At 43.0% G+C, this 21,502-nt stretch overlaps 1 protein-coding gene across 4 annotated transcripts in view; it reads left to right on the top strand.

Moving 5' to 3' along the window:
* Positions 1–21,502, top strand: part of LOC139576367 (ras-specific guanine nucleotide-releasing factor 2) — a 244,912-nt gene that overhangs the window by 165,158 nt on the left and 58,252 nt on the right. For 3 of the 4 annotated variants that reach the window (XM_071402412.1, XM_071402410.1, XM_071402408.1), the window contains 5 exons: positions 495–620; positions 14,904–14,993; positions 15,060–15,166; positions 18,265–18,377; positions 19,999–20,062. In XM_071402412.1, the coding sequence (XP_071258513.1) occupies positions 495–620; positions 14,904–14,993; positions 15,060–15,166; positions 18,265–18,377; positions 19,999–20,062 (500 nt within the window). The remainder of the gene's footprint in view (positions 1–494; positions 621–14,903; positions 14,994–15,059; positions 15,167–18,264; positions 18,378–19,998; positions 20,063–21,502) is intronic. The other variant, XM_071402411.1, reaches the window with a different exon arrangement.

The following is a 21,502-nucleotide window of genomic DNA, read 5'->3' as shown; positions in this document are numbered from 1 at the left end:
CACACACACACACACACACACACACACACACACACACACACACACACACACACACACACACACACACACACACTCTGCAGGATATTCATCTAAAGTGGCTCTGTAGTCCTCTGACTCTACGAAGACAGTTACAGGGAAGACTCGTGATTCGGTGTCAAAATGCTGTTAAGGGCCCCCCTACATTTTCCCCGTGTACCCCAAGTATTTATCTGTGTGAGAGAGACTGTGTGTGAGTGAAGGATTCACTTTTCTGTTTTTGAAGGTATTTTCTGATTATATTTAACTGATAGAGATAGAGGATGACAGTGAGGAACGATAGAGATTGTGACAAAGGGCCTTATGCCAGATTCAAACCTATGCCGTCACTGTAGACGCGTGTGCTGGACGCTGCAGCATTACCGCTAGACCAGCAAAGCACGATGACTCACTGTTCTTTATGAAGCCATTGTTGTTGCCATTGTGTGATTGACAATAGTGTGTCATTTTCTGCTTAGCTGTCTTGGAGTCTGTCTCAATGGACAAGTTCATCCCAGAGTCGCCTCAGAACAGCGAATCAGGAGAAGTCTCTCCCTGCCGCTCCCCCTCCACCCCACGACACTTCCGCTACAGACAGCCTGGAGGTAAATGTGTGTGCGTGTTTGTGTGTCAGACCTGAGACAACTACGGTTTAAACTGCTTTGTGGAAAGTAACTATTTATTTGGGGGGGACAAATAGTTAACTATTTGAATACAGATCCCCAAATATGACAACGTTTTTTAACTATTTGAATACAAATCTCAGAAAGTGATTACTTTTCGGGAAACTATTGGATTTGCTGCCTTCAACTAATGGCAGGGCAGTATCTGGAATTGTATGTTGAAGATAGAAATAGAATAAATAGCAAACATAATCTCCTATAATATTCCAATCTGTATGACAGTCATATTTGATCTACACAATACTTTTTGGAACATTCTATATTTAACCTTTATTTAACTAGGCAAATCAGTTAGGAACAAATTCTTATTTACAATAATGACCTAGGCACAGTGGGTTAACTGCCTTGTTCAGGGGCAGAACGACAGATTTTTACCTTGTCAGCTTGGGGATTTTATCCACCAAACTTTGGTTACAGGCCCAACACTCTAACCACTAGGCTTCCTGCCGCCCAATTCTCCTGAATGTCCATTTCCCCAGATGTGTACATAATAAATTCAAACCGATTATATTTTGTACAGATTAGTATCAAATTTTATTTGTCACATGCACCGAATACAACAGGTGTAGACCATACAGTGAAATGCTTACTGTTATTTTACTGCTGCTCTTTAACCATTTGTTTTTTTATTTAAGTGTTTTACTTATCTGTTTCTTACTTAACACTTATTTTTCTTAGAACTGCATTGTTGGTTAAGGGCTTTACAAGAGCAGGAGTAAAATAACATTAGCGAGGCTATATACAGGGGGTACCGGTACAGAGTCAATATGTGGGGGGCACAGGTTAGTCGAGGTAATTGAGGTAATATGTAGATGTAGGTAGAGCTAAAGTGACTATGCATAGATAATAACCAGAGAGTAACAGCAACGTAAAGGGAAGGGGGTAGCCATTTGATTAGCTGTTCAGAAATCTTATGGCTTAGGGGTAGAAGCTGATAAGAAGCCTTTAGGACCTAGACTTGGCGCTCCGGTACCGGTGTGTTTGGACCATGATAGTTTGTTGGTGATGTGGACACCAAGGAACTTGAAGCTCTCAACCTGCTCCACTACAGCCCTGTTGATGAGAATGGGGGCGGGCTCGGTCCTCCTTTTCCTGTAGTCCACAATCATCTCCTTTCTCTTGATCACGTTGAGGGAGAGGTTAGTGTCCTGGCACCACACGGCCAGGTCTCTGACCTCCTTCCTATAGGCTGTCTCATCGTTGTCGGTGATCAGGCCTACCACTGCTTTGTCATCGGCAATCTTAATGATGGTGTTGGAGTCGTGCCTGGCCATGCAGTCATGGGTGAAGAGGGAGTACAGGAGGGGACTGAGCACGCAACCCTGAGGGGCCCCCGTGTTGAGGATCAGCGTGGCAGATGTGTTGTTACCTACTCTTACCACCTGGGGGCAGCCCATCAGGAAGTCCAGGATCAAGTTGCAGAGGGAGGTGTTTAGTCCCAGGGTCCTTAGCTTAGTGATGAGCTTTGAGGGCAGTATCGTGTTGAATGCTGAACTATAGTCAATGAATAGCATTCTCGGGTAGGTGTTCCTTTTCTGTGGACCTATTGGGGCTGTAAGCAAATTGAAGTGGGTCTACAGTCATGGCCAAACGTTTTGAGAATGACACAAATATTAATTTCCACAAAGTTTCTGCTTCAGTGTCTTTAGATATTTTTGTCAGATGTTAGTATGGAATACTGAAGTATAATTCCAAGCATTTCATAAGTGTCAATGGCTTTTATTGACAATTACATGAAGTTGAGGCAAAGAGTCAATATTTGCAGTGTTGACCCTTCTTTTTCAAGACCTCTGCAATCCGCCTTGGCATAATGTCAATTAACTTCTGGGCCACATCCTGACTGATGGCAGCCCATTCTTGCATAATCAATGCTTGGAGTTTGTCAGAATTTGTGTGTATTTGTTTGTCCACCCGCCTCTTGAGAATTGACCACAAGTTCTCAATGGGATTAAGGTCTGGGGAGTTTCCTGGCCATGGACCCAAAATATCAATGTTTTGTTCCACGAGCCACTTAGTTATCTTCCAAAAGGTGCTCCTTCATGCTGGAAAAGGCATTGTTCATCACCAAACTGTTCCTGGATGGTTGGGAGAAGTTGCTCTCTAAGGATGTGTTGGTACCATTCTTTATTCATGGCTGTGTTCTTAGGCAAAATTGTGAGTGAGCCCACTCCCTTGGCTGAGAAGCAACCCCACACATGAATGGTCTCATGATGCTTTACTGTTGGCATGACACAGGACTGATGGTAGCGCTCACCTTGTCTTCTCCGGACAAGCTTTTTCCCGGATGCCCCAAACAATCGGAAAGGGGATTCATCAGAGACAATGACTTTACCTCAGCCCTCAGCATTCCAATCCTTGTACCTTTTGCAGAATATCAGTCTGTCCCTGATGTTTTTCCTGAAGAGAAGTGGCTTCTTTGCTGCCCTTCTTGACACCAGGCCATCCTCCAAAAGTCTTTGCCTCACTATGGGTGCAGATGCACTCACACCTGCCTGCTGCCATTCCTGAGCAAGCTCTGTACTGGTGGTGCCCCAATCCCGCAGCTGAATCAACTTTAGGAGACAGTGCTGGCGCTTGCGCGCCCTGAAGCCTTCTTCACAATAATTGAACCGCTCTCCTTGAAGTTCTTGATGATCCGATAAATGGTTGATTTAGGTGCAATCTTGCTGGCAGCAATATCCTTGCCTGTGAAGCCCTTTTTGTGCAAAGCAATGATGACGGCACGTGTTTCCTTCCAGGTAATCATGATTGACAGAGGAAGAACAATGATTCCAAGCACCACCCTCCTTTTGAAGCTTCATGTCTGTTATTCGAACTCAATCAGCATGACAGAGTGATCTCCAGCCTTGTCCTCGTCAACACTCACACCTGTGTTAACGAGAGAATCACTGACATGATGTCAGCTGGACCTATTGTGGCAGGGCTGATATTCAGTGGAAATAGTTTTGGGGGATTCAGTTCATTTGCATGGCAAAGAGGGACTTTGCAATTCATCTGATCACTCTTCATAACATTCTGGAGTATATGCAAATTGCCATCATACAAACTGAGGCAGCAGACTTTGTGAAAATTAATATTTGTGTCATTCTCAACTTTTGGCCACGACTGTAGGGTGACAGGTAAGGTGGAGGTGATAAGATCCTTTGATATGATCCTTGAATAGCCTCTCAAAGCACTTCATGATGACAGAAGTGAGTGCTACGGGGCGATAGTCGTTTAGTTCAGTCACCTTTGCCTTCTTTGGTACAGGAACAATGGTGGCTATCTTGAAGCAAGTGGGGACCGCAGACTGGGATAGGAAGATATTGAATATGTCCGTAAACTCTCATGCTCTGAGGACACGGCTAGGGATGCCTTCTGGGCCTGCAGCCTTGCGAGGGTTAACACGTATAAATATCTTACTCATGTCGGCCACGGAGAAGGAGAGCCCACAGTCCTTGGTAGCGGCCGTGTCGTTGGCACTGTATTATCCTCAAAGCGGGCAAAGAAGGTGTTTATTTTGTCTGGAAACAGAACGTCAGTGTCCGTGACGTGGCTGATTTTCTTTTTGTAGTCCGTGATTGTCTGTAGACCGTGCCACATATGTCTCGTGTCTGAGCTGTTGAATTGAGTCTCCACTTTGTCTCTATACTGACATTTTGCTTGTTTGATTGCCTTGCAGAGAGAATAAGTACACTGTTTGTTTTCGGCCATATTCCCAGTGACCTTTCCATGGTTAAATGCGGTGGTACGTGCTTTAAGTTTTGCGCGAATGCTTCCATCTATCCATGGTTTCTGGTTAAGGTAGGTTTTAATAGTCATAGTGGGTACAATATCTCCTATGCACTTCCTTATAAACTCACTCACCGAATCAGCGTATACGTCAATATTATTCTCTGAGGCTACCCAGAACCTGTACCAGTCTGTGTGATCAAAACAATGTTGAAGAGTGGAATCCGATTGGTCAGACCAGCATTGAATAGTTCTTAGCACGGGTACATCCTGTTTGAGTTTCTGCCTATAGGAAGGTAGGAGCAAAATGGAATCGTGGTCAGATTTGCCCCAAGGCAGGGTGGGGGGAGGGCCTTGTATGCATCGCAGAAGTTAGAGTAGCAGTGATCCAGAATTTTGCCAGCGCGAGTACTGCAGTCAATATTCTGGTAGAATTTAGGTTAACCTTGTTCTCAAATTTGCTTTGTTAAAATTCACAGCGACTATAAATGCAGCCTTAGGATATATGGTTTCCAGTTTGCATAAAGTCCAGTGAAGTTCCTTGAGGGCCGTCGTGGTATCGGCTTGAGGGGTGAAATACACGGCTGTGACAATAACCGAGGAGAATTCTCTTGAGAGATAATACGGTCGGCATTTGATTGTGAGGAATTCTAGGTCAGGTGAACGAAAGGACTTGAGTTCCTGTATGTTGTTACATTTACACCATGAGTCGTTAATCATGAAACACACACCCCCGCCCTTCTTCTTCCCGGAGAGAAGTTTATCCCTGTCGGCGCGGCGTACAAAGAATCCAAGAGGCTGTATCGATTCCGAAAGCATATCCCGAGAGAACCATGTTTCCGTGAAACAGAGTATGTTACAATCCCTGATGTCTTCCCTCTTCGGGATAGTCGTATTCCTGGTCGTAGTGCTGGAAGTTGACACCGCTCTCATATCTAATAGTTCTTCCCGGCTGTGTGTAATAACCCTGAAGATATTCTGGGATAACAATGTAAGAAATAATACATAAAAAAACGAAATACTGCAAAGTTTCCTAAGGACTAGAAGCGAGGCAGCCCTCTCTGTCGGCGCCATTTTCTACTTCCTGAGCGCTCTTGAGCAGGTTTTCATTGAGATTCTCTTTGTACTTTGCTTCATTTATCTTTCCCTTGATGCTGACTAGTCTTCCAGTCCCTGTCGCTGAAAACCATCCCCACAGCATGATGTTGCCACCACCATGTTTCACCGTAGAGATGGTATTGGCCAGGTGATGAGAGGTGCCTGTTTTTTTCCAGACGTGACGCTTGGCATTAAGGCCAGAGAGTTCAATCTTGGTTTCATCAGACCAGAGAATCTTGTTTCTCATGGTCTGAGAGTCATTTAGGTGCCTTTTGGCAAACTCCAAGCGCGCTGTCATGTGCCTTTTACTGAGGAGTGGCTTCCGTCTGGCCACTCCACCATAAAGGCCTGATTGTTGGAGTGTTACAGAGATGGTGGTCCTTCTGGAAGGTTCTCCCATATCCACAGAGGAACTCTAGAGCTCTGTCAGAGTGACCGTCGGGTTCTTGGTCATCTGCCTGACCAATGCTCTTCTCCCCTGAATTCTCAGATAATTCCTTCGACCTCATTGCTCGGTTTTTGCTCTGATATGCACTGTCAACTGTGGGACCTTATGTAGACAGGCGTGTGCCTTTCCAAGTCAAGTCCAATTAATTGAATTTACCACAGGTGGACTCCAATCAAGTTGTCGAAACATCTCAAGGATGATCAATAGAAACAGGATGGACCTGAGCTCTGAATATTTTCCGAATGCACTGTAGATAATTGTATTTGTGGGGTACAGAGATGAGGTAGTCATTCAAAAAAAGTCCATGCAACTTATTATGTAACTTGTTAAGCATATTTTTACTGCTGTACTTATTTAGGCTTGCCATAACAAAGGGGTGGAATACTTATTGACAAGACATTTCAGCTTTTTGTTTTGTATTAATAAAAATAAATCTAAAACCCTAGATCCACTTTGACATTATGGTGTACTGTGTGTAGGCCAGTGATGGAAAATCTAAATTTCATCCATTTTAAATTCAGGTTGCAACATAACAAAATTTGGAATACTGCACTGTATTTGTTCATAATTTTGAAGCTGCAAAAAGTGGTCTATTCTAACGTTGAGGTAAATCCATGTCCCTCATGTATTTAATTCTAGGCTATTGTCACACCCTGGCCTTAGTATTCTTTGTTTTCTTTATTATTTTAGTTAGGTCAGGGTGTGACATGGGGAATGTATGTGTTTTTGTAGTGTCTAGGGTGGTTGTATGGTTTAGGGGGTTAAATAGAGTAGATGGGTTTGTGTTTAATGTAGGTGTCTAGCTGTGTCTATGGTTGCCTGAATGGTTCTCAATCAGAGACAGATGTCATTAATTGTCTCTGATTGGGAGCCATATTTAAGGCAGCCATAGGCACTAGGTTAATGTGGGTAATTGTCTATGTTGTACGTTTGTAGCCTGTGTGTGCACTTACGTTATTAGCTTCACGATTCGTTTGTTGTTTTGTTTCAGTTTGTTATAGTGTTTGTTGCGTGTTTTTTCCCTTTCTCTACAATAAAAGAGAATGTATTTTGCACACGCTGCGCCTTGGTCCACTTTCTCTCAGCAAGACGATCGTGACAGCTATATTAAATTGAATACCTGACAGCCTTCCAAACCATGTGCTAATGATCATATATTTAGACTAATTTAGTTTTTGGTTCTTCATCAAATATTTGGCAGCCATCAAATATGTATTATTTTTTGTTTTCATATAACTTGCATACAGTACCATTCAAAAGTTTAGACACACCTACTCATTCAAGGGTTTTTCTTTATTATGACTATGTTCTACACTGTAGAATAATAGTGAAGACATCAAAACTATGGAATAACAAATATGGAATCATGTAGTAAAAAAAAAGGGTTAAACAAATCAAAATATGTTTTGTATTTGAGATTCTTCAAAGTAGCCACCCTTTGCCTTGACAGCTTTGCACATTCTTGGCATTCTCTCAACCAGTAGTCATGAAGTGCTTTGAAAGGCTGGTCATGGCTCACATCAACACCATCCTCCCAGAAACCCTAGACCCACTCCAATTTGCATACCGCCCCAACAGGTCCACAGATGATGCAATCTCTATTGCACTCCACACTGCCCTTTCACACCTGGACAAAATGAACACCTATGTGAGAATGTTATTCATTGACTACAGCTAAGCGTTCAACAACATAGTGCCCTCAAAGCTCATCACTAAGCTAAGGACCCTGGGACTAAACACCTCCCTTTGCAACTGGATCCTGGACTTCCTGACGGGCTGCCCCCAGGTGGGAAGGGTAGGTAACAACACATCCACCACGCTGATCCTCAACACGGGGGCCGCGCAGGGCTGTGTGTTCAGTCCCTTCCTGTACTCCCTGTTAACTCATGACTGCACGGCCAGGCACAACTCCAACTCCATCATTAAGTTTGCCGATGACACAACAGTATCTGATCACCGACAATGATGAGGCAGTCTATTTTCTTATTTTTTTTAAATTTATTTCACCTTTATTTAACCAGGTAGGCTAGTTGAGAACAAGTTCTCATTTCCAACTGTGACCTGGCCAAGATAAAGCAAAGCACGTCGACATATACAACAACACAGAGTTACACATGGAATAAACAAACAGACAATCAATAATACAGAAGGAAAATCTATATACAGCATGTGCAAATGAGGTAGGATAAGAGAGGTAAGGCAATAAATAGGCCATGGTGGCAAAGTAATTACAATATAGCAAATCAACACTGGATTGGTAGGATGTGCAGAGTATGAATGTGCAAGTTGAGATACTGGGGTGCAAAGGAGTAAGGTAAATAAATAAATACAGTATGGGGATGAGGTAGATTGGATGGGCTATTTACAGATAAGCTATGTATAGGTACAGTGATCTGTGAGTTGCTCTGACAGGAGGAGGTCAGAGACCTGACCATGTGGTGCAAGGACAACAACCTCTCCCTCAACTTGATCAAGACAAAGGAGTTGATTGTGGACTACAGGAAAAGGAGGACCGAGCACGCCACGATTTTCTGCGACAGGGCTGTCATGGAGCAGGTTGAGAGCTTCAAGTTCCTTGGCGTCCACATCACCAACAATCTAACATAGTCCAAGCACACCAAGACAGTCGTGAAGAGGGCACGACAAAACCTATTCCCCCTCAGGAGACTGAAAATATTTGGCATGGGTCCTCAGATCCTCAAAAGGTTTTTACAGCTGCGTCATCGAGAGCATCCTGACGGGTTAAATCACTGCCTGGTATAACAACTGCTCGGCCGCCGACCGCAAGGCACTACAGAGGGTAGTGCGTATGGCCCAGCACATCACCGGTGCCAAGCTTCCTGACATCCAGGACCTCTATACCAGGCGGTGTCAGAGGAAGGCCCTAAAAATTGTGAAAGACTCCAGCCACCCCAGTCATAGACTCTCTGCTACCGCACAGCAAGCGCTACCAGAGTGCCAAGTCTAGGTCCAAAAGGCTTCTTAACAGCTCCTACCCCCAAGCCATAAGACTCCTGAACATCTAATCAAATGGCTATGCAGACTATTTGCATTGCCCCCCCCCCCCATTCTACGCTGCTGCTACTCTCTGTTATTATCTACTTATAGTCACTTTAATAACTACATGTACATATTACCTCAATTACCTCAACACCGGTGACTTATTGACTCTGTACGGGTACCTTTTTTATATAGCCTGTTATTTTACTGATGCTCTTCAATTATTTGTTACTTTTATCTTGTACTTTATTTATGTATTTTCTTAAAACTGCATTGTTGGTTAAGGGCTTGTAAGTAAGCATTTCACTGTAAGGTGTGCGTGTGACAAATACAATTTGATTTGATGAGGTACTCAACTAGAATGCATTTCAATTAACAGCTGCCCCTTGTTAATAGTTCATTTGTGGAATTTCTTTACTTCTTTTAATGCGTATGAGCCAATCAGTTGTGTTGTGACAAGGTAGGGGTGGTATATAGAAAATAGCTCTATCTGGTAAAAGACCAAGTCCACATTATGGCAAGAACAGCTCTAAATTAGTAAAGGGAAATGACAATCCATCATTACTTTAAGACATGAAGGTCAGTCAATCCGGAAAATGTCAAGAACTTTCAAAGTTTCTTCAAGTGCAGTTGCACTAAAACCATCAAGCTCTATAATGAAACTCTATAATGGCTCTCACAGGAAAGGAAGACCCAGAGTTACCTCTTCTGCAGAGGATAAGTTGGAGTTACCAGCCTCAGAAATTGCAGCCCAAATAAATGCTTCACAGAGATCAAGTAACAGACACATCTCAACATCAAATGAGACTGCGTGAATCAGACCTTCATTGTCCAATTGCTGCAAAGAAACCACTACTAAAGAACATCAATAAGAATAAGAGACTCGCTTGGGCCAAGAAACACGAGCAATGAACATTAGACCGATGGAAATTTGTTCTTTCGTCTGAGTCCACATTTCCGATTTTTGGTTCGAACCGCCCTGGCTTTGTGAGACGCAGAGTAGGTGAACGGATGATCTCTGCATGTGTGGTTCCCACCATGAAGCATGGAGGTGTGATGGTGTGGGGGAGGTGTGATGGTGTGGGGGTGCTTTGCTGGTGACACTATCTGTGATTTATTTAGAATTCAAGGCACACTTAACAAGCATGGCTACCACAACATTCTGCAGCGAAATGCCATCCCATCTGTTTTGCGCTAAGTGGGACTATCATTTGTATGTCAATGGGACAATGACCCAACACACCTCCAGGCTGTGTAAGGGCTATTTGACCAAGAAGGACAGTGATGGAGTGCTGCATCAGATGACCTGGCCTCCACAATCCCCCGATCTCAACCCAATTGAGATGGTTTGGGATGATTTAGACCGCAGAGTGAAGGAAAAGCAGCCAACAAGTGCTCAGCATGTGGGAACTCCTTCAAGACTGTTGGAAAAGCATTCCAGTCAAAGCTGGTTGAGAGAATGCCAAGAGTGTGCAAAGCTGTCAAGGCGAAGGGTGGCTACTATGAAGAATCTAAAATCTAATATATATAAAATTGTTTCACACTTTTTTGGTTACTACTTGATTCCATATGTGTTTCATAGTTTATGTCTTCACTATTATTCTACAATGTAGAAAATAGAAAAGTAAAGAAAAACCCTTGAATGAGTAGGTGTGTCCAAACTTTTGACTAATATTGTATATTCAAATACTTTCAAATATGATTTGGTTGTTTGAGAAGTATTCAAAATACTTAAAATTATTATTTGGTTTTCTGAGACCCGTAGTGGAATATCCAAGAAAATAGTTGCCTTTTAGTTGAAACTCCTATATAAACTATATTTGAATACTGAGTATTTGAAAAGGTGGTATTTTCAAATAAAATAGAAAATACAAACATTTTCTGTCAATTTCTGGTGTGCCCCCACCAATCATTGACTCTCTACCCTACTCTTTCCTCCTCATCCCTTTCTCTTCCAGACACCTTTGGTCACCCCTTTATGCTCTGCTTCCTTATTATTTCCTTATTAGAAAGGACAATCCAATCATTGACTCTCTACCCTACTCTTTCCTCCTCATCCCTTTCTCTTCCAGACACCTTTGGTCACCCCTTTATGCTCTGCTTCCTTATTATTTCCTTATTAGAAACTACACTATGAAACACAGATGAATGACAAAGAATGATAGTAAAAAGCTTTGGAGCACCTTAAATACATGTTTGGGTAATAAGGCAAACTCCGCTCCATTATTCATTGAATCAGATGGCTCATTCATCACAAAACCCACTGATATTGCCAACTACTTTAATGATTTTTTCATTGGCAAGATTAGCAAATGATTAGCATGACATGCCAGCAACAAATTCTGACACTACACATCCAAGTGTATCTGACCAAATTTTGAAAGACAAGCATTGTAATTTTGAATTCTGTGAAGTGTGGAAGAGGTGAAACAATTATCTAATCAACAATGACAAACCACCGGGGTCTAACAACTTGGATGGAAAATTTACTGAGGATAATAGCGAACGATGTTGCCACTCCTATTTGTCAATCCTATTTGCCATATCTTAAATTTAAGCCTAGTAAACAGTGTGTGCCCTCAGGCTTGGAGGGAAGCAAAAGTTATACCCCTACCTAAGAATAGTAAAGCCCCCTTAACTGGCTCAAATAGCCGACCATTCAATATGTTACCAACCCTTAGCAAACTTTTTGGGAAAAAAGTGTTTGACCAGATACAACGCTATTTCAGCACACTTATAGGGACAGAACTCACTCAGGAAACAAACACACACTTTACAATTCAAGCTTCTGCAAAGGAAACCAGAAAACACACGTCTTTTAACAGGGAAATCATAATGAGTAATAGGACACACCTGAGGGTCATTAATGTCTCTGGGACGGGCTCTGCCGCCCTCTGGTGATAGGTTGAACCATGAAAGTTATAGCACCCCCTGCTATATTGTGGACAATGAGTAAAGAGTTACCTGTCTAACAGAACACAGAGGGTGTTCTTTAATGGAAGCCTCTCCCACAAAATCCAGGTAGAATATCAGGAATTCATCAGGGCAGCTGTCTAGGCCTCTTAATTTTTTATATCTTTACTAACGACATGCCACTGGCTTTGCGTAAAGCCGTGTGTCCAATATGCGGATGACTCAACACTATACACATCAACAACACTTAAACACTTATCAAAGAGCTGCAGTTAGTTTCATAATGGGTGGCAGGAATAAGTTAGTCCTAAATATACTAATCCCTAAACCTCAACTAAATTGTGTAATGAATAATGTGGAAATTGAGCAAGTTGAGGAGACTATACTGCTTGGAGTAACCCTGGATTGTAAACTGTCTTGGTCAAAATATATTAATACAACAGTAGCTAGGATGGGGAGAAGTCTGTCTATAATAAAGCGCTGCTCTGCATTCTTAACAGCACTATCAACAAGGCAGGTCCTACAGGCTCTAGTTTTGTCGCACCTGGACTGCTGTTCAGTCGTGTGGTCAGGTATGACAAAGAGGGACTTAGGGAAATTGCAATTGCTCAGAACAGTGCAGTAAGGCTGGCCCTTGAATGTGCACAGAGAGCTAACATTAATGATATACATGTCAATCTCTCCTGGCTGAAAGTGGAGGAGAGATTGACTTCATCATTACTTGTATTTGCTGTCTGTTTGAACTAATGGCACACAGCTCAGACACTCATGCACACCCCACAAGACATGCCACCAGAGGTCTCTTCACAGTCCCCAAGTCCAGAACAGACAATGGGAGGCGCACAGTCCTACATAGAGCCATGACTACATGGAACTCTATTCCACATCAAAGTAACTCATGCCAGCAGTAAAATTTGATTTTAAAAACATATAAAAATACACCTTATGGAACAGCAGGGACTGTGAAACAACACAAACATAGACAAATGCATACAAACACACAATGACATACGCACTATAGACACATGTACCCATGGATTTTGTGTTATAGATAAGTGGTAGTAGAGTAGAGGCCTGGAGGGCACACACTTAAAACCTCTACCGCTTCTCTCTCCCGGATCCGGGATCCTCCTCATCAAAAAAGCTGACTAGCATAGCCTAGCCTAACGGGACAGGGTTAATATGTTGTGAAATCTGTTATGATTGTATTGTAATGTTTTTCAAATGTATAACTGCCTTAATTTTGCTGGACCCCAGGAAGAGTAGCTGCTTGGCAGCAGCTAATGGGGATCCAGAATAAATACAAATACACAATCTCCCCATTCCCATTCCCTCTGTCATGTATTCTCAAAATCCCCCTCTCCTCTCCTCCACTCTCCTCTTTCCTTCCTCCTTCTCTCCTTTCCTCTTTCATCAGCTCCACTGTAGTGCAGTAAGTAAGGAGAAAAGCAGTGTCATGTCAGATTCTGTCGTGTCAGATTTTGAAAATATGCTTTACAGCGAAAGCAATCCAAGCGTTTGTGAGTTTATCGATCACTAGACAAAACATTAAGAACACCTAGCAGCAGTGTAGATTGGTCACGAAAGCCAGAAAAGCAATAAAATGAATCGCTTACCTTTGATGATCTTCGGATGTTTGCACTCACGAGACTCCCAGTTACACAATAAATGTTCCTTTTGTTCGATAAAGATTATTTTTATATTCAAAAACCTCCATTTGTTTGGCACGTTATGTTCAGTATTCCACAGCCTTAGACAGGTCATCAAGGCTTGACGGAAATTCCAAAGAGTATCCGTAAAGTTCTTAGAAACATGTCAAACGTTTTTAATAATCAATCCTCAGGTTGTTTTTAACATCAATAAACGATAATATTTCAACCGGACTGTAAACTATTCAATACTGGAGAGAAAGAAAATATCGAGCAAACAGTGTCGAACGCATCAACTAATGGAGGGACATCCGTGTATCCACTGACGCGTTTTGATAAATCTCGCTAATTTTTCAAAATTAAAGCTTGAAACTAAAGACTGTTCACACCCTGAGGAAGCCACAGGAAAAGGAATCTGGTTGATATCCCTTTAAATGGAGGATAGGCAGGCAATGGAACAGGGATTTTTCAAAATAGAAGTCACTTCCGGGTTGGATTTTCTCAGGTTTTCGCCTGCAAAATCAGTTCTGTTATACTCACAGACAATATTTTGACCGTTTTGGAAACTTTAGAGTGTTTTCTATCCTACTCTGTCAATTATATGCATATTCTAGCATCTGGACCTGAGAAATAGGCAGTTTACAATGGGAACGTTATTTTTCCAAACATAAAAATTCTGCCCCCGTCAAGAGGTTTTAAACAAGCCCAAGTCATTGGTTGGAGCTTCAGAGCCAGAGGAGCATACAAGGCAGAGCACGGCTCATCTGCAATCCACTCAGCTGGGGCATAGAGAGGGAGATAGACCCTTGGCCCTGGTGCCTAGGTCAACACATAGCTCAGAGACACCTAGTCCACCCCACAAAGACCACTGTGTGTGTGTGTGTGTGTTGGTCAGACTGGTAACAGTTTTTCTTGGATTTAGCTTAATGCAACAGTCTGTTTGGATGACATTAAAGCAGCCCATATGTAGGGCAGCTGAGACAAGGTGACAGTATTGGACTGAATGGTGTAGAATGGCTCAGACGGTGAAAGAAACTTTGGGACCGTGAACATTCTGTTAGCACAAGGTGGAAATGCTGTGTGTGCTTGTGAATGGATAACTTTTCTCTCTCTCTCTCTCTCTCTCTCTCTCTCTCTCTCTCTCTCTCTCTCTCTCTCTCTCTCTCTCTCTCTCTCTCTCTCTCTCTCTCTCTCTCTCTCTCGTCATCTCTCTCTCTCTCTCTCTCTCTTTCTCCCTCTGTCCTCTCTCTTTCTCTCTCTCTCGTCATCTCTCTCTCTCTCTCTCTTTCTCCCTCTGTCCTCTCTCTTTCTCTCTCTCTCGTCATCTCTCTCTCTCTCTCTCTCTCTCTCTCTCTCTCTCTCTCTCTCTTTCATTTCTCTCTCTAGTTCAGTCAGGGGAGAACTCTCGTTGCTCTGTTTCTCCTGCCTCAGCCTTTGCTATTGCTACAGCTGCAGCAGGACATGGCTCTCCCCCAGGTACACACACACACACACACACACACAAGCAAGCACACACACTAATTGTTCTCCTCTCTCCACCAGTGTTTAATAACTCAGAGAGGACATGTGATAAGGAGTTTATCATCAGAAGAGCTGCTACTAACAGAGTCCTCAACGTACTTCGACACTGGGTCTCAAAACACTCCCAGGTCTGTACACACTGTGTATGTACAGTACCTTTGGAAAGTATTCAGACCCCTTGACTTTTTCCACATTTTGTTAGGTTACAGCCTTATTAAATTTAAATTTAAAAACTCATCAATCTACATACAACACCCCATAATGACAAAGTAAAAACTGTTTTCATAAATGTTTGCACCCCAAAAATATGTCACATTTAAGTAAGTATTCAGACCCCTTACTCGGTACTTTGTTGAAGCACCTTTGGCAGCGATTACAGCCTCGATACTTCTTGGGTATGACACTACAGTGCCTTGCAAAAGTATTCACCCCCTTGGCATTTTTCCTATTTTGTTTCATTGCAAACTGTAATTTTAAATGGATTTTTATTTGGATTTCATGTAGTGGACATACACAAAATAGTCCAAATTGGTGAAGTGAAATGAAAGAAAATAACTTGTTTCAAAATTCAAAAAAATCTAAAACTGAAAAGTGGTGCGTGCATATGTATTCACCCCCTTTGCTATGAAGCCCCTAAAAAAGATATGTTGCAACCAATTACCTTCAGAAGTCACATAATTCGTTAGATTGCACACGGGTGGAATTTATTTAAGTGCCACATGATCTGTCACATGATCTCAGTATAGGAACACCTGTTCTGAAAGGCCCCAGAGTCTGCAACACCACTAAGCAAGGGGCACCACCAAGCAAGCGGCACTATGAAGACCAAGGAGCTCTCCAAATAGGTCAGAGTCAAAGTTGTGGAGAAGTACAGGTCAGGGTTGTGTTATAAAAAGTATCTGAAACTTTGAACATCCCACAGAGCACCATAAAATCCATTATAAAAAAATGGAAATAATATGGCACCACAACAAACCTGCCGGACCATGCAAAGCGGTCATTAATCAGAGAGGAAACAAAGAGACCAAAGAAAACCCTGAAGGAGCTGCAATGCTCCACAGCGGAGATTGGAGTATCTGTCCATAGGACCACTTTAAGTCGTATACTCCACAGAGCTGGGCTTTACGGAAGAATAGCCATAAAAAAGCCATTACTTAAATAAAAAAACACGTTTGGTGTTCGCCAAAAGGCATGTGGGAGACTCCCCAAACATATGGAAGAAGGTACTCTGGTCAGATGAGACTAAAATTGAGCTTTTTGGCCATCAAGGTAAATGCTATGTCTGGCGCAAACCCAACACCTCGCATCACCCCGAGAACACCATCCCCACAGTGAAGCATGGTGGTGGCAGCATCATGCTGTGGGGATGTTTTTCATCGGCAGGGACTGGGAAACTGGTCAGAATTGAAGGAATGATGGATGATGCTAAATACAGGGAAATTCTTCATGGAAACCTGTTTCAGTCTTCCAGAGATTTGAGACTGGGACGGAGGTTCACCTTCCAGCAGGACATTGACCCTAACCATACTGTCAAAGCAACACTCAAGTGGTTTAAGGGGACACATTTAAATGTCTTGGAATAGCCTAGTCAAAGCCCAGACCTCAATCCAATTGAGTATGACTTGAAGATTGCTGTACACCAGCGGAACCCATCCAACTTGAAGGAGCTGAAGAAGTTTTGCCTTGAAGAATGGGAAGAAATCCCAGTGACTAGATGTGCCAAGCTTATAGAGACATACCCAAGAGACTTGCAGCTGTAATTGCTGCAAAAGGTGGCTCTACAAAGTATTCACTTTTTTTGGGGGGGTGAATAGTTATGCATGCTCAAGTTTTCTGTTTTTTTGTCTTATTTCTTGTTTGTTTCACAATAATACATATTTTTCATCTTCAAAGTGGTAGGCATGTTATGTAAATCAAATGATACAAACCCCCCAGAAATCCATTTTAATTCCAGGTTGTAAGGCAACAACATAGTAAAAATGCCAAGGAAGGGGGGTGTATACTTTTGCAAGCCACTGTACAAGCTTGGCACACCTGTATTTGGGGAGTTTCTCCCGATCCTCTCAAGCTCTGTCAGGTTGGATGGGGAGCATTCCTGCACAGCTATTTTCAGGTCTCTCCAGAGATGTTTGATCGAGTTCAAGTCCGGGTCCTGTCTGGGCCACTAAAGGACATTCAGAGACTTGTCCCGAAGCCACTCCTGTGTTGTCTTGGCTGCGTGCTTAGGGTTGTTGTCCTGTTGGAAGGTGAACCTTTGCCTCAGTCTGAGGTCCTGAGCGCTCTGGAACAGGTTTTCATCAAGGATCTCTCCGTACTTTGCTCCGTTCATTTTCCCCTCAATCCTGACTAGTCTCTCAGACCCTGCCGCTGGAAAACATCCCTACAGCACGATGCTGCTACCACCATGCTTCTCTGTAGGGATAGTGCCAGGTTTCCTCCAGGCGTGACGCTTGGCATTCAGGCCAAATAGTTCCATCTTGATTTCATGAGACCAGAGAATCTTGTTTCTCATGGTCTCAGAGTCCTTTAGGTGCCTTTTGGCAAACTCCAAGCGTGCTGTCGTGGCTTCCGTCTGGCCACTCTACCATGAAGGCCTGATTTTTGGAGTGTTGCAAAGATGGTTGTCCTTCTGGAAGGTTCTCCCATCTCCACAGAGGAACTCTAGAGCTCTGTCAGAGTGACCATCTGGTTCTTGGTCACCTCCCTGACCAATGCCCTTCTCCCCCGAATTCTCAGACAATTACTTCGACCTCATGGCTCGGTTTTTGCTCTGATATGCACTGTCAACTGTGGGACCTTATGTAGACAGGCGTGTGCCTTTCCAAGTCAAGTCCAATTAATTGAATTTACCACAGGTGGACTCCAATCAAGTTGTCAAAACATCTCAATGATGATCAATGGAAAGCTAAATTTCGAGTCTCATAGCAAAGGGTCTGAATACTTATGTAAATAAGGTATTTGTGTTTTTTATTTGTAATACATTTGTAAACGTTTCTAAAAATCTGTTTTTGCTTCGTCATTATGGGGTATTGTGTGTAGATTGAGGATTCTTAAAAAAAAATTTTTTTTGAATAAAGCTGAAAAAGTAAAGGGGTCTGAAAACTTTCCGAATGCGCTGTATCCTCCAAACAACGGCTTCTCGGGCAATATCTCTTAAGTGTGTGTGTGTGTGTGTGTGTGTGTGTGTGTGTGTGTGTGTGTGTGTGTGTGTGTGTGTGTTGTTTAGGACTTTGAGATGAACAGTGAGTTGAAGATGGGAGTGATCTGTCTACTAGAGGAGATACTCAGAGATCCAGACCTATTGCCACAGGAGAGAAAAGCTACTGCTAATATACTAAGGTACACACAAACATGCAAGCATGCACAAACACACACACTCAAATATGAACACATACACACATGTACATGCACACGTACACACAAGCAGCTACTGGCCACATACACTATATATACAAAAGTATGTGGACACCCCTTCGAATTAGTGGATTTGGCTATTTCAGCCACACCCGTTGCTGACAGGTGTATAAAATCGAGCACACAGCCATACAATCTCCATAGACAAACACTGGCAGTAGAATGGCCTTACTGAAGAGCTCAGTGACTTTCAACGTGGCACCGTCATAGGATGCCACCTTTCCAACAAGTCAGTTCATCAAATTTCTGCCCTGCTAGAGCTGCCCCGGTCAACTGTAAGTGCTGTTATTTTGAAGTGGAAATGTCTAGGAGCAACAACGGCTCAGCCACAAAGTGGTAGGCCACACAAGCTACCGAACAGGACCGTCAAGTCCTTAAGCGCGTAGCGCGTAACAATATTCTGTTCTTGGTTGCAACACTCACTACCGAGTTCCAAACTGCCTCTGGAAGCAACATCAGCAGAATAACTGTTCGTCGGGAGCTTTATGAAATGGGTTTCCATGGCCGAGCAGCCACACACAAGCCTAAGATCACCATGTGCAATGCCAAGTGTCGGCTGGAGTGGTGTAAAGTTTGCCGCCATTGGAGTCTGGACCAGTGGAAACGCATTCTCTGGAGTGATGAATCACGCTTCACCATCTGGTAGTCAGACGGACAAATCTGGGCTACCTGCCCCAATGCATAACTGTACGTTTGGTGGAGGAGGAATAATGGTCTGGGGCTGAGTTTCACGGTTTGGGCTAGGCCCCTTAGCCCGAACGCTACAGCATCCAATGACATTCTAGACAATACTGTGCTTTTAACTTTGTGGCAACAGTTTGGGGAAGGCCCTTTCCTGTTTCAGCATGACAATGCCACAATGCATAAAACAAGGTCCATACAGAAATGCTTTGTCGATATCAGTGTGGAAGAACCTGACTGGCCTGCACAGAGCCCTGACCTCAACCCCATTGAACACCTTTGGGATGAATTGGAACGCCTACTGTGAGCCAGAACTAATCGTCCAACATCAGTGCTCGACCTCACTAATGCTCTTGTGGCTGAATGGAAGCAAGTCCCCGCAGCAATGTTCCAACATTTAGTGGAGTACCTTCCCAGAAGAGGCAAGTTCTTGAAATCTGTCTCCAATAGTGATAATGCTTGGTCAGCCGTTGAAGTGGTAGAGTACATGACAGTGTCATCAGCATATAGATGAATTTTACACTTCCTTATCTCATCACCGATATTGTTTTTGTAGAGAGTGAACAGTAATGGACCAAGTATAGAACCTTGTGGGACACCTTTAACCAACTCCATTGGCTCCGACTGGATGCCGTCGACTCTAACAGCCTGACTTCTTTCCTTTAGATAGTCATGAAACCAACGACAGGCATCCGATCCCAGTCCACTTAGTCACTATCAGCCTATTATTCAGGTTAAACATTAACATTTTAAATGTATGACAGCAGCCTGGACAATTACACATGTTATGTACTTTGGTAGAGGTATAGATCAATCCTCTAGTTTTATGACTAGTATTGACCAATCAGGTGAAATGTTTCTGCAGTACCCTTTCTCTGGATGAGCAGGAAGCAGATTCCCAGCTGAGGATAGAAGACATCCTTCAGATGGTGAGAAAACTACACTACCCAGCAACCCCTCTCATTTACTCAAAACCTCTCTAGCTAATCCATGGGGTGTATTCATTAGTGCACACCGTAGTAAAACAGAACACATTTTGCAATGAAAACAAGCATTTCTTACTGGACAAGTTCATGTTAGTCCCTAACCATATTGTCCCATTTGATTCTGATTGGTTCCTAGTGAATGGTTCCTATGCCCTGTGCAACACCAAATATGAACTGATCATTGTAGTTAGGACATTCCTCCTTTCTCATTCACCTTAGCCCTGGTGAACTCTGCCCCCTTTGTACGGAACTGATACCTCTTCTGAATTTGCCAGAGAAGCAGTCCCCTGCTACACTTCATCTTGGTAAGAGTGTCCACACTCCCCAGATAATCAACCCCTGATAGGTCCCCTCCAAACCCTTAGCACCATCCAGTAGAGAGACGCCGGTCGGAGTTCTGTCCTACCTCATCCTACCCCTGTCTCCATCAATCACGTCACTCACCTTCCTCTTATTTATTTAAACTATTTAATTAGGCAAGTCAGTTAAGAAAAACATCTTATTTACAATGACGGCTTACCCCGTCCAAACCCTAACCCGGACGACCTTATAATGTACAGTAAAAGGAGACCTGTGATTGGCTTAGTTAGCTATATTTTAGAAGTTTTAGTCTTTGATCAGATAGGTTAACTAAATTAGTGAATTGTTTGCCTCACAGTTAGCCAAGATTCCTACAATTGTTTACAGTTAGTTAGCAATTGCTTCTACACTATTTTGCTAGGTACAATAGCGCTGACGTGTCAATAATAACCTGTCGCAAAAATGACAGATGTCTCCAGTTGTGTTTAAATATTACCACTGTGACACTGGATATTTTTGCTCCCCTCTCCCTCCACTGGATGGGAAACTGCCCTCATATCTGTCTGCAGACTGATCTGTTCACTTACACATTAAGGGTGGGTTGCACCAAAATGGATGAACTCTTAAACTGGGTTAAATCAAGGTTTAACTATTAATGTTGTTTCACAAAACTTTAAACCTAGTTTGAAATGAAGACCATACTGAACAAAAATATAAACGCAACATTCAACAATTTCAAAGATTTTGCTGATTTACAGTTCATATAAGTAAATCAGTCAACTGAAAATAATATATTAGGCCCTAATCTATGGATTTCACATGACTGGGCAGGGGCGCAGCCATGGGTGGAACTGGGAGGGCATAGGTCCACCCACTGGGGAGCCAGGCCCAGCCAATCAGAATGAGTTTCCCCTCCCTCCTCTGACGATCCCACAGGTGAAGAATCCAAATGTGGAGGTCCTGGGCTGGCATGGTTACACGTGGTCTACGGTTGTGAAGCTGGTTGGAAGTACTACCAAACACTCTAAAACGATGTTGGCGGCTTATGGTAGAGAAATAAACATTACATTCTCTGGCAACAGC

The sequence above is a fragment of the Salvelinus alpinus genome, chromosome 5, assembly GCF_045679555.1.
Source record: "Salvelinus alpinus chromosome 5, SLU_Salpinus.1, whole genome shotgun sequence".
NCBI classification, from domain to species: domain Eukaryota; kingdom Metazoa; phylum Chordata; class Actinopteri; order Salmoniformes; family Salmonidae; genus Salvelinus; species Salvelinus alpinus.
The sequence above is the reverse complement of the archived record's forward strand: the minus strand, read 5'-3'. Positions and strand labels throughout refer to the sequence as shown.